At 42.7% G+C, this 13,237-nt stretch overlaps 1 protein-coding gene across 2 annotated transcripts in view; it reads right to left on the bottom strand.

Annotated features, from left to right (window-relative positions):
- dlgap2a (discs, large (Drosophila) homolog-associated protein 2a) overlaps positions 1–13,237 on the bottom strand; it is a 134,418-nt gene that overhangs the window by 41,659 nt on the left and 79,522 nt on the right. For both annotated transcript variants that reach the window (XM_025057133.1, XM_025057136.1), the window contains one exon: positions 9,709–10,850. In XM_025057133.1, the coding sequence (XP_024912901.1) occupies positions 9,709–10,850 (1,142 nt within the window). The remainder of the gene's footprint in view (positions 1–9,708; positions 10,851–13,237) is intronic.

The following is a 13,237-nucleotide window of genomic DNA, read 5'->3' on the forward strand; positions in this document are numbered from 1 at the left end:
ATTGACTCATTGTAAGGCAAAAGCTCTGACCACTCTCCACTGCGGGGTCTGTATGTGAATTATTATAGTATTTTTACAGTAGTGAGCTGAGGTATGAGGGAATACTTTTATATTTATGTCCTTCAAAGCTTTATAACTCTTTAACAATTGTTGAAATCGACCTGTTGTCTACACGGCCGTTTCTTCGCGGACGTTGAAATCGACCTGTTGTCTACACGGCTGTGGACGGCCGTTTCTTCGCGGATGAATTCAGTCCATTTTATTGATTAACTCTGGAGCTCAATATTTTTGCAGCACCACCAACAGGAAACACAGGTTATTCTGTTCAGGTAGAACTCAGGATCAGATCAACGCGGTGAAGATAACAGAGAAAAGACTTCAAGAGACCTTCAAGGTTCAGTCTTTGGAATCCAAATTCAGTACCTTATTTTCTCCCACAGGAGGCTCTGGATCTCTGTATATTTTCCGCCAACGTCTTCGTTCTCACAGGGGAGAACGAAGACGTTGATTCCTCACTTGAAGAGCAACTGACTGATGCTGCAACCACATGACAACCGACACTTCTGCTTTACGTACACCCACACAACCGTACGCACAGATCTGTAACGTCACATTAACCAGCCATGCTGGGAAAATTGGCAAAATCTGAAGCAAAAAAAAAAAAAATGTGATTTGAATTTTTAATACTAAAAATAGCTCAAAATAAAATCTTGTTTATACTTATCACATTTATACTCATTGATAAACATCGATAGCAATATAGGGATACTAGCTAACACTGCGGGGTTTAGTTAAAGTTGACGGAATATTAGAGTTACGCCAAGAATTAAAAAAATAAATACAATTACAAGATTCAAGTTGTAAATTTATGAGAATAAGGTCAAAACGTTACAAGATTAAAGATGAAACGTTACAAAAATATAGACGTAACTTTGCGAGAAAAAGTTGTGATTAAGGCAATCGAGAGCAACGAGAGTGTGACTGCAGCTTGAAGATGTCAGAAAAGCTGTATTGTCCGTGACAGATCTGCAGTAATGAGATGCCGTTAGTGATCCCTCTGTGAAAACACAGGGTCGAAGAGAACAAATTTGGTCTTTTACTCCAATCAAGACAAAAAAAAAAAACCAAACTCATCTCAAGAGGCGTCTATGAAGATTCTCAATCACCCAGGTCGTGGTCAAGGTTGAAGAGTTCTGTTAGGCAAGAAGAGGATGAGAGGTGAAACGTCTTCTTTTAGAAAATTCACATCCAGTTTCCTAACAGAACTTTTCAACCTTCAACTCATGAGGCTTAGACCAAGTGTTAGTTTAACACCTTGGAGGAGAGTTCAGAAGTTTCTGATTCAGTCTCTGAGTCACGTACCCGCACATTAACAGAGGCCAGTTCAGTTGGACAGACACTCTTCCCCAGTATCCTCACACTGGAGCCCCCTAAAGGACATCCCAGGAAAGAACTGGAAGAACCCACGGTCTGAGCACAAGAACTTTTTAGAGGAACCGACTAAAAAAAAGCCTGATTCCAAAGTTTCTGTTATATTCCATCAGTATTGTAAAATACTCGCTCGTGATATTTATTTGTTCCTTCCTACCATGAGTGTGAGTAAGAACAGTGTTGGTTTACTGTCACGGGCGGTAAGTCGCTGTTTTAACACTGGTGTCATAACAAATCACCTCCCACTGCCTCGAAGGCTTTCCCTGTCGGGTTTAGCATATAGCTTAGCTGACAGTGGAAGCTTGTCGGCTTATCATCATAAAAGCTTACACATGGTGTGCTTCATCCTGACTGGCTCCCACCAGTAAATACCTACTGCGTACTGTATAGTCTTTAGCTAGTACGGCACTGAAGAAGAAAATGATTTCGAGAAGAATCTTCTCTGACAATATAGCCGATTAGCTACAACGTGCAGTTAGCCAGTTAGCTTTTAAAATATATACAGTAGTCCCTCACTTTTTTGCGGTTCATCTTTCGCGGATTCACGACTTCACGGGTTTTTGAAAACTGTATATTTAAAATATACCGTATCCTGGATCTGGATTTGCAAGAGATGTCACAGAAATGGGACGACGATACGGTTCGATCGTTTCAATTTTGCAACATCGACGCTACTCTTCAACTGGAAAAACAAGCAGCAGAAGCAACTGCTGATCGCAATGTTTTTGCAGCTTGCTTCGGAAACCGTGGAAGAGGTGCCCCGAGAAATGGCACCACCCTCTGGAGAGACGTAAAATCAGTCATCGGCTGCGCAGCAAAAGTCATCATCACCTTCCTCATCGTCATTTTACTGCGCGTAAATATGGTGTCACTACTTTGCGGAAATTCAGTTCTCGCGGCAGGCCTTGGAACCGATCTACCGCGATAAACGAGGGACCGCTGTACATATATTTTATTTCACGTTATGGTCGTAACTGGCCGTTACCGTGGACCAGTAGCACCGCGCTGATTGTCGGAGGATCGTTACTTTTTTATTTCCAAAATAAAACATCTTTTAGAATGTATTCTGTTAGTATCAGAGTCTGGACGACATATATTGTCATTTTGAAATATTGCCAGATTATTTCTGAATAAGTGGTGGGGAGGCGGCACCTCGCCCTACGCCTGCGGTGACCGGTGGTTTGTCTCAATGTGAGGCGGCGCTGACAGACATTTAAAAACAATAATAGCAATGAAACAGCTTTAATGCACGGTTAAATAATGGTTTGGTGAAATAATTACTGCATTTACAGAAAATTAACACATTAATTAACTCGGCTGTAATTACCGTCATCATTTTGGATTTAAGGAAACAGAAGCTTCTACAACATTCATTCAACTGGTAACTAGAAAAACATTGTTTTACAAACTGCAGGCAAATATGAGGGTTTCTGGGACACCAACTTCCTGACTAATGGTTCACGGCCTAGAAGCTCTCCAGGAACGCCATCTATGAAACGTTAGGGAATCCCTTTGAATGCATGTGTGTATGTGTGTGTGTTTTATTACGGTGCCAGTTCGTTTGATTTTTTTTTGCTGTTTTGCAGTTTTACTTTTGCATTTTTAATCATCACCCTTTTCTGCTTCGCAAACTCCACCTTTGGCAAGTCATCGTGGCAATTAACTGCTTTATTAAATCACTTCTTAATGCCCCGTCAGCAAAACCGTCCAGGAGTCGCCCTCCACGCACACCCACAGCTCAGGGAACACAGACGCCGTCGGTTCTGAGAGCCACGGGCTCCGAGGGTCGAGGGTGATTTCAGTCACACAGAGTGACATGACAGTGTTCGTGTTTGAAATCCTCCGGTCGAAGCAGCGACCGATGGGAACAAAGGTCACGTTGAACGATACTGTAAAGCTAGGATTTAAGAAAGTTAAAGCACAGTTAACTTCAATGGGCCATGTATTGTATTTTAGACATGTCCGATATCCACTTTTTGACGATATTATCCAAACTCTTAATTTCCGATTCCGATATCAAACGATACCGAAATGTGCAGCCGTTTTTGGCAGAAAAATGCAGTAAACGTAGCATATTTGGCAAAACCCAAGCATTGCGTTACCAGGTCGTTATCGGTAACGAATCTTATAGTTATTACATAATTATGCTAATATCAAACCAATAATATTGGTCGGACGATTATGTCAAATCTCTCTAGTATATTGTTTGTTATTGAAGGTTGAATTTTCCTTTTATCCTCTTTCTTTTTTGAAGGAAATGAAGATACATCTGGTTGGCAATATTTACAACAGGTTAACGAACGCAACCCAATTTTTGCCTGTACTGTAATACACATTTATGGTCGAAGGAAGTCATAGGGTTGAAGCTTCATGCTAAATTTAGGAACCTTGGACGTGGAGCTGATATTACGGTACACGTTCCTGACATTTACTGTAACGATCAACTACTACATCAAGGGTCTAAAAATGCAAATGAGCTGAGGCTCATTTTTTTGAAAGAATTTTAGAAAAAAAAAATTTTCAAAATAATTTTTGAAAAAAAAAATTTTGAAAAAAACATTTTTCAAAAATTTTTTTTGAAAAATTTTTTTGAAAAAAATTTTTTGAAAAAATGTTAGAAAACTTTTTTTTTTAAAATTCCATCCATCCATTTTTATCCACTTATCCGTTACTGGGTCGCAGGGGCAGCAGTCGCCACCCAAATCACACTGCACCGTACCAACCCCCCCTAAACCTTTCTCCGGGTGGTGAGTCCACTGGATGGTACCAACCGCCCTAACCGGGATTCGAACTTGCCCAGGAGGTGAACCCTGGGGTTCCACACCAACGACAGAGACATTGACTCTGGGCCAAAGTGCCACTTGAAAAAATTTTAGAAAAAATTTTTTTTTAAAGAATTTTAGAAAAAAATATTTTTTCAAAATAATTATTGAAAAAAAGATTTTAGAAAAAAAAAATTTTCAAAAAAAGATTTTAGAAAAATGTTTTTAGAAAAAAACATTTTTCAAAAAAATTTTTTTGAAAAGAGACATTGACTCTTGGGCCAAACCACCACAACTTTTGATCATTTCAGATGATACTGCTGGTGCCCACTGGGCATCAGTACACACCAGGACACACACCATTCCTGGACACAACGCTGCTGCTGCTCCCAAACCACACGTCAGTCGTGATAAAGGAACGCTGACTCATAAATGTGGACATGTTTGGCACCAATTAGTGAAAAACTGCTTTAAATGTCAAAACAAAGTTATTTGTTCTCGGAGTTTTGAACATGATGTCTCCTGGCCTGACAAAAGAAGGTCGCTCAGTGAGTTTCAGTGCTAATGGGTCCTAATTTGTGAAATGACTGAGTCAGAACCAAAGTGTGTGAAGCCAGGTCTCATGGCCTCATGTTTGTCATCTTGATGTGAAGGAGAACTTAAAAATATTAACTTTGCCAACAACCTGTTGACACACACACACACACATACACACACACATCTGTGAAATAGGTGATGCATTTATATTAATTAAAGGCAAAAATGTGTGTTTAGTTACGTGACACTTCACACACTTTTTTAAAAAATGTTGCCAGATTATATTTGAATGAGGAAACCAAATGGATTCTATTTGAATCAAGTATATTAGTAAAAATGAAGTACATTTTTCATTGTGCTCCAGTAACAAATGACCTAAGGGCAGGGACCGGTCCGTGACCTTGGGGTTGGGGACCCCGGATGTACACAATGAATACTACAATACCTTCTGGACACACAGTCAGTCCAGTCCAGACAATCCAAACCAGCCGTAGCCAGAGACTGAAGTGCCTCCATGTGACCCCTCGGCGTGAGCCCCCGTGCCTGACTATTTGCTCGATCTCTCTGCCTGACTGCCTCTGCTGATGAGAAACAACAGTAGCCATGGGGGAGCAGAAATAGCCATCTCATTCCGGCTGTTTCCCCACTCCACTTCCTGGGAGATCACAGTTCATCCACAGAGGGGCAGGCCTCAGTCGGATGCGTCTGAAACCCGCCCTGCCTCTCTCTCTCTCTCTCTCTCTCTCTCTCTCTCCCCTCCAATACATCTGGGAGCGCTCTGAGAGGGCATCGATTCCTCTCTGTGGAGGGAAGCTGTGTCAACCCGCATGGATTGGATTGATAACGCTGCACTAAATATAGCCCTGCAGCAGAAGGCAAAGGAGGGAGGGTATTTTTAGAATGTTTATAGTGCAATGACTTGGCTACAACCTCAGCTGAATGACCAAGTGGAGTTAAGAAAAAAAATAGAAAGGGTGGAGGCAACGAAACACCGTGACTACATCACAAAGTGAACGCACTCAGGAAAGTTGTTAGAAGAAAAAAAAAATGCTGTAAAACCAACTTTATCTTTTAATGAATGATCAGTCTCTACAAAATATTAGTAAAATGTGATATATCTAAAAAAAAACCATGTTTTAGAGGGGAATAGAGTGGTCCAGTGGTAAGTCCCCTACCTGCCACCAGGAGGCTTCAGTTCCAATGCCAACCTGTCCCAAAGCCCCCCAGCTTGGGGTTGCGTCGGGAGAGCAGTCGCTATAAAATCTTTTCCAAATCTATCACCAAAACTGGGTGATTTGGAGAAAAAAAAAATTCTTGTTCATATTATTTGATGATTACGTGTGCACACTGCCACCTGGATTTCCCAACTCCAATTACCACGCAGGTTTTGGTTTCCACACAGTATATCATTGAGCTTCTGTACCAAAAATCCTCGGAGAGCGAGAGCGAATCTGGCTGACTCATTTTGCATCGGTCCCCGTGGAGCCGTGGGCTCAGACGCCGGAGCCAAACACAGGCTTTCACTACGATGCTAAGTATTTATGGAGCTAAAAATCTATGTGAAATCAAAGCAAATAACATGGAAAATCATCATTGATCCTCAGCCCTTTATTCTCACACTGCTGAGTCTTCCCCCCAGTGCAGGTCATTTTCCATGTGGAGTGAATTGATTCACCCCGCTGTGACAGGTCTTTCTGCTGGAAACGACACGCTGAGCCTCGGGATGGGTTCATGTTGAGACGCACGGCGTCAAACAAAACAGGTTTTGTTCAGATCAATTAGACGTTCAGTTGTGATGAGGAGCTTTTTCTTTTTTTTCTTCCTCTCTCTTCGTGTCCATTAATCAATGTTTCCTTTTAAAGAGAGTGTGCTTCCTATGTTCTTACGCAATTATTCCTCAAAGCGAACGGACACTCGATCATTGTAAGAACCCAGACGTGAAATGAAGATTTCAGCGCCATTAGTCTGTCACCGTTAGATAACCAGCCCACGATTTTGAAGCATCTATCAATCTTCAAACTTCAAAGGATTTTAGCTAGCCACAGGGAAGTCAATCTGCTTCTGAATACTGTACTAAAAACTTTTTTTTGTGTTATTCCCAGGAACATTTATTTAGCTGAAGTTGAAAGACCTGAGGGAATCGTTTTACTTTTTTTGTGACAGTATGATCAACACTGACAAAGCGACTAAAACGTTTACTAAAAAAGGTGAGGAAGCGGACTTTGGGTCCTAGAAGGCTTGAGGTTCGAGTCCACCAGCTGCCAAGTTACCACTGAGGTGCTCTGAGCAAGGCACCGTCCCTACACACTGCTCCCCGGGCGCTTATAACCTGCCCCCTGCTGGCTTTGGTAATGGGTTAAAAGCCGAGGTCACGTTTGGTTGTGTGCGCAGTGGTGCAGTGAAGTGGTGTGTCACCGTAACAAATAATTCACTTTCATTTTATTTCATTTTGGAAGGAACGAGGCAACTGGATGTGCTCGGCTTCTCACCTCTCCGCCCTGCCTCTCTCTCTCTCTCTCTCTCTCTCTCTCTCTCCCCTCCAATACATCTGGGAGCGCTCTGAGAGGGCATCGATTCCTCTCTGTGGAGGGAAGCTGTGTCAACCCGCATGGATTGGATTGATAACGCTGCACTAAATATAGCCCTGCAGCAGAAGGCAAAGGAGGGAGGGTATTTTTAGAATGTTTATAGTGCAATGACTTGGCTACAACCTCAGCTGAATGACCAAGTGGAGTTAAGAAAAAAAAAGAAAGGGTGGAGGCAACGAAACACCGTGACTACATCACAAAGTGAACGCACTCAGGAAAGTTGTTAGAAGAAAAAAAAAATGCTGTAAAACCAACTTTATCTTTTAATGAATGATCAGTCTCTACAAAATATTAGTAAAATGTGATATATCTAAAAAAAAACCATGTTTTAGAGGGGAATAGAGTGGTCCAGTGGTAAGTCCCCTACCTGCCACCAGGAGGCTTCAGTTCCAATGCCAACCTGTCCCAAAGCCCCCCAGCTTGGGGTTGCGTCGGGAGAGCAGTCGCTATAAAATCTTTTCCAAATCTATCACCAAAACTGGGTGATTTGGAGAAAAAAAAAATTCTTGTTCATATTATTTGATGATTACGTGTGCACACTGCCACCTGGATTTCCCAACTCCAATTACCACGCAGGTTTTGGTTTCCACACAGTATATCATTGAGCTTCTGTACCAAAAATCCTCGGAGAGCGAGAGCGAATCTGGCTGACTCATTTTGCATCGGTCCCCGTGGAGCCGTGGGCTCAGACGCCGGAGCCAAACACAGGCTTTCACTACGATGCTAAGTATTTATGGAGCTAAAAATCTATGTGAAATCAAAGCAAATAACATGGAAAATCATCATTGATCCTCAGCCCTTTATTCTCACACTGCTGAGTCTTCCCCCCAGTGCAGGTCATTTTCCATGTGGAGTGAATTGATTCACCCCGCTGTGACAGGTCTTTCTGCTGGAAACGACACGCTGAGCCTCGGGATGGGTTCATGTTGAGACGCACGGCGTCAAACAAAACAGGTTTTGTTCAGATCAATTAGACGTTCAGTTGTGATGAGGAGCTTTTTCTTTTTTTTCTTCCTCTCTCTTCGTTTTTTTTTTTTTTTCTTCCTCTCTCTTTCTGTCCATTAATCAATGTTTCCTTTTAAAGAGAGTGTGCTTCCTATGTTCTTACGCAATTATTCCTCAAAGCGAACGGACACTCGATCATTGTAAGAACCCAGACGTGAAATGAAGATTTCAGCGCCATTAGTCTGTCACCGTTAGATAACCAGCCCACGATTTTGAAGCATCTATCAATCTTCAAACTTCAAAGGATTTTAGCTAGCCACAGGGAAGTCAATCTGCTTCTGAATACTGTACTAAAAACTTTTTTTTGTGTTATTCCCAGGAACATTTATTTAGCTGAAGTTGAAAGACCTGAGGGAATCGTTTTACTTTTTTTGTGACAGTATGATCAACACTGACAAAGCGACTAAAACGTTTACTAAAAAAGGTGAGGAAGCGGACTTTGGGTCCTAGAAGGCTTGAGGTTCGAGTCCACCAGCTGCCAAGTTACCACTGAGGTGCTCTGAGCAAGGCACCGTCCCTACACACTGCTCCCCGGGCGCTTATAACCTGCCCCCTGCTGGCTTTGGTAATGGGTTAAAAGCCGAGGTCACGTTTGGTTGTGTGCGCAGTGGTGCAGTGAAGTGGTGTGTCACCGTAACAAATAATTCACTTTCATTTTATTTCATTTTGGAAGGAACGAGGCAACTGGATGTGCTCGGCTTCTCACCTCTCATCTAAGAGGCTAAATCAACAGGATCAAAGGTACTGTACCTCAGTGGAGTTAAGGAAGGAGGCTAAATCAACAGGATCAAAGGTACCTCAGTGGAGTTAAGAAAGAAGAAGAAAGTGAACCGCTGCACACACAACCAAAGGTGACCTCTGCATTTTACCCATCACCAAAGTCAGAAACCTTTCAGACCCATGTTTGCTTCCTTAAACACCACTGCCCACAGATTTCAGCCTGTTGGATGAGCGATGTAAGGTAGTGATCCCAAAACTTTAGGAAAATACTACATAAGTATTTTTTATAACATAGTAATAAACATTTTTTTTTTTTCACACAATGTAACCTAAATAGTTTAATGGCTGCCATTCAGGGACAAAAATGATAGTAAGATACTCTATTAGAAGTCAAAGTAATACCTGTTTCTTTTTGAGTATGAGTATTGATACTTTATGAAAGTAATCGATACTCATTGATACTCATGTGAGTATCGACATATCGATACCACAAAATCTTTTCTCCCATCACTAATGTAAGGTCTTCTGGAAACCAACCATGTCAGTTGGTAAAATGACCTGGACGACTGAGAACCTACGCAGACAAACCCTGCGTGAGAAGGTTCCTGAGCTAGCCTGCGATTTCTGCTCTCCATTCAGGGCAACAAATTAAAAACCCAACTAACCTGTAGATAGTGACAGGGCCTGAGGTTTGGCTTGAGGTCCGTGGGTGTCATTGGCTTCTCCAGGTTGAGTGAGGACTTCCTGTAGGCCTCCTTGGCTTGGCTGACCGTTAGCGTTGACCAGGAGCTCCTCTTCATGAATTTGCCCTCCGGTGCCATGCTGATGCTTTCACAGGCTGAACACTTGACGTCGTTGTTGCTCTTGGAAGTCTTTAGGGACAGATCTCCTGCCAGGTGACTGTGCATGGAGTCAGGGTAGCAGTGGCTGATGTGGTCCACTGGATGGCGTGACATTATGCTTGGCGTTCTGTAGGTACTGTCACTGTCTAGGTTATCATCCGAGCTCCACCAGCCTCCGGAGCGATGCTTGCCATCGGATTTGCGGTCTTTGCTTTTGCTGCGTTTGCTGTGTTTGTGGTGGCCCTGGTGGTGGTGGTGGTGGTGATGCGAGCCGTCCCTGTGCGAGTCGTTCTTAGTACCGTTCATCTTGGAGGATCCTTCCAGGGAGTGCGACTTTGTAAAAAGCTTTTGTACAGAATGAACTAAGTGCCGTATGCGCCCCGGGCTTTCGTTGCGCTGCTCCGTGGTGGTTGTCGTGGTAGAAGTGCGTTGGTATTGTAACGTATGGAAGCCATCCCGGTGCAAGGGCATCTGCTTTTCAAATTGGTCCAAGAGGTTTGCGGGGATTCGATTCATTTTGCCACTGCCGCCGTGTGAAGACGAGCCGCCGTCATCTCTGGAGTCCCTGCCACTCGATGCGTTACCACCGCTTTCCCGTGACACGTTGCCATAGTGCATGCGGGGGAAAGTGCTACTGGAGATGGAGTGGTCCGTGGCTGACATGGACACCGGCATCACCATGCACTCGGAGTGGATGGAGCTCCGTGGGGAACAGCGGCGGTGACTGTCAAGAGGGCAGGACTCAGTGGGGCTGAGAAGGTAGGACGGTGACCTTACATCGCCGTGATGAAGGTGGTGGTCCAGGGAGTGGTCACATTCAGCCAGCACACAGGCATGAGCTGAGGTGGGAGAGGTGAGTTGGAGCTGGGTGGGGCGGCCGCCGGAGAGACCCTTCATGTTCCTGGGTGGAGGAGAGTAGCTGTCCTCATCGAAGTACTGTGGGGGCGACCATGAATACTGCTGGTCTGAAAACAAGGAAAAGACCAACATCAGTTCACACCCCGAGAGAGAAGCAATTTTCCAGCATTGAGGATAATGACGAGGGGTGAAAACTCTTCTCCATTATACGACCATTTCTACAACATCCCTGAAAAACTGGACACATGCTGAAAATGAAAATCTCAAGACGGCACAAACTAAAACCGGCAACTTTCTCTATTTCTGGTCTGTGATGACATATTGCAGGAGAGACAAGGAAACGAAAAAGAAGGACAGGCGACAGGTAGGAGCCTGCATTGCCATTTATCCGATGCAAAGTGAAGTAATAGCCTATCACTCTGTGGTGCCGGTGTCATCCATCAAAAACCTGAGCAGAGTGCTATGAGCCTTATGGCCAGATAGATGTCCTTGGGAGACAATCAAACAACCCCCACCCCCCGCCCCACCCCCTGCTTCTGTTGCCATGTAGTTTTAGATTAACACCTATTTCTGCCAGATAAGTTATCAAGACCAGACATCAACGTTTTTTCAACACCACTCTTTGCATTCTACGATTACAAAAGTTTTGGTGTGCTTAGAATGATAGCAGTTACTAACAGATAGCATTAGCTAAGATCATCCAAACTTCAGTTTAAGATACATACATCGATTTTAGTCCATAGGTGCCCAATAAGTAGATCGGGATCTACCAGTAGATCCCATAACGGGTTCAGGTAGATCATGAGCAATTAAAGTGAAAATCAAAAATATAATTTTTTTTTTTTGGATTAAAGTTTTGTTAGGCTAATCATCGTGTTCCATCCTGCCACATGCATTTGATCAACATATCACGTATATACAAAGTGTTATCAATGTGGGTAGATCACTTTTTTTCAAGTTTTTTTTTTTATAAACCATAACTTTTCTCTTTAGAAACCCTTGCACGCAGAGACAGAGCGATTTCTTGATTCTCCTTTTATACGATTCCAGAAAGTTAATGATTTGACCTATTTAGATTTCACTTCTTCCACATGCCATTGCTTTCTAAATTTGGATACTTCTTAATTAATCACATAAAAAATGACAGTGAACATTAAGGTCAGAAGTTCATGGGATCAAATTTTCATCCGTTAACCCTAGGGGGGGCTGGGGGTGCATGGGGGTGTACTTCAGGAAAGGCATACATTTTAAATTTATAGTAAAAACTTGGTGTTCTCCATTCAAAAGAGAAAATGTTTTATTTATAGCAAAGGTTTGAAAACCGGTTTGTGAAAAAGTAACAAAAACCAGAGGAGAAAAAAAAAAAAAAAAGAATGAGGCAAACAAAGACTAATGGTATTAAAGTCGAGTCGCCAGCCAATGATTCGCCTCATAAAACTGCTGCACTTTTACTCCCACTGTGACCCCATCAAGTGAAGGAGAGCTTTTATGATATATAGTTCAGTGGAGGTCTTATAGTCCTGGATTTATGTGAGGTCCTTTAAGGATATTGTTTGTGTAGAAGGGTTTTTTCCCCTCCTTTTTTAGGTAAAGATGTCACTTCACTCTGCAGTTTCATTTGTCAGCCAGCTTCCTGAACCCCGGTCTTTAACCACACCTGACATGGACTAGAAGCCAGAGTTAATCCACGTGTGATGAATGGATATGAATGTGAACTTGGACAGTGAGCAGGTTCACGGTACGACGTATATTTGAGTAACAGCAGCAGAAGAGTTGAGCATGCTTGATTAAATGGGCAATCTCTGCTGAAGTTGGCTTCGTTTCGGAACTTTTAGTAATGCCCAGCATGTCCTCGGTCATTGTACGACATCAAGCTAACAAATGCACTGCAGTATGAGCAGATAAAAACCAAACCACAAAGTAAAAAAAACAAACAAAAAAGAAGTAGAGGTTTGTGCTTTTTTAAAAGTCTGTTTTTTGCTGTCACTGCCAACACAGGAAGTCCGACATTAAAGACTTTTTCTCATACATTTTTGTTTTGAAAAAGTTTTGACATCGCAGATAAAACACTATAGGAATAGTTTACGGTCACATCAGTGCACACTGACTGGAAGCTTCCATTTTCATCTCTCAAATTAAAAACTTCTTTCCAACTGTTTATTACGAAGTTCTGAGAAGACGACGCCTGAGGTGCTGCCATGCTGCTCAGTTGCTGTTGCCGTTGCCCTCCATCTGTCGAGATGAAAACAAAAATCTTGATGTTCCCCAGTCCTACATCAGGACGTCTTCTTGGCAGCCTGATGCAAAATTAATCTGAGCCCCCGCAATAAAAATGCATCAGGAAAAAGGATACAACACTTCTATAACACACAGCTCTATATTCCTTTACGCTGATGATCCACTCCACTAATGTATAGTGTAGTGTATATTCCTTTACGCTGATGATCCACTCCAATGTACGGGTGATGCTAATTTCTCCAATGTTTTTACAGTT

This window comes from Cynoglossus semilaevis, chromosome 1 (assembly GCF_000523025.1).
Source record: "Cynoglossus semilaevis isolate Cse_v1.0 chromosome 1, Cse_v1.0, whole genome shotgun sequence".
NCBI classification, from domain to species: Eukaryota; Metazoa; Chordata; class Actinopteri; order Pleuronectiformes; family Cynoglossidae; genus Cynoglossus; species Cynoglossus semilaevis.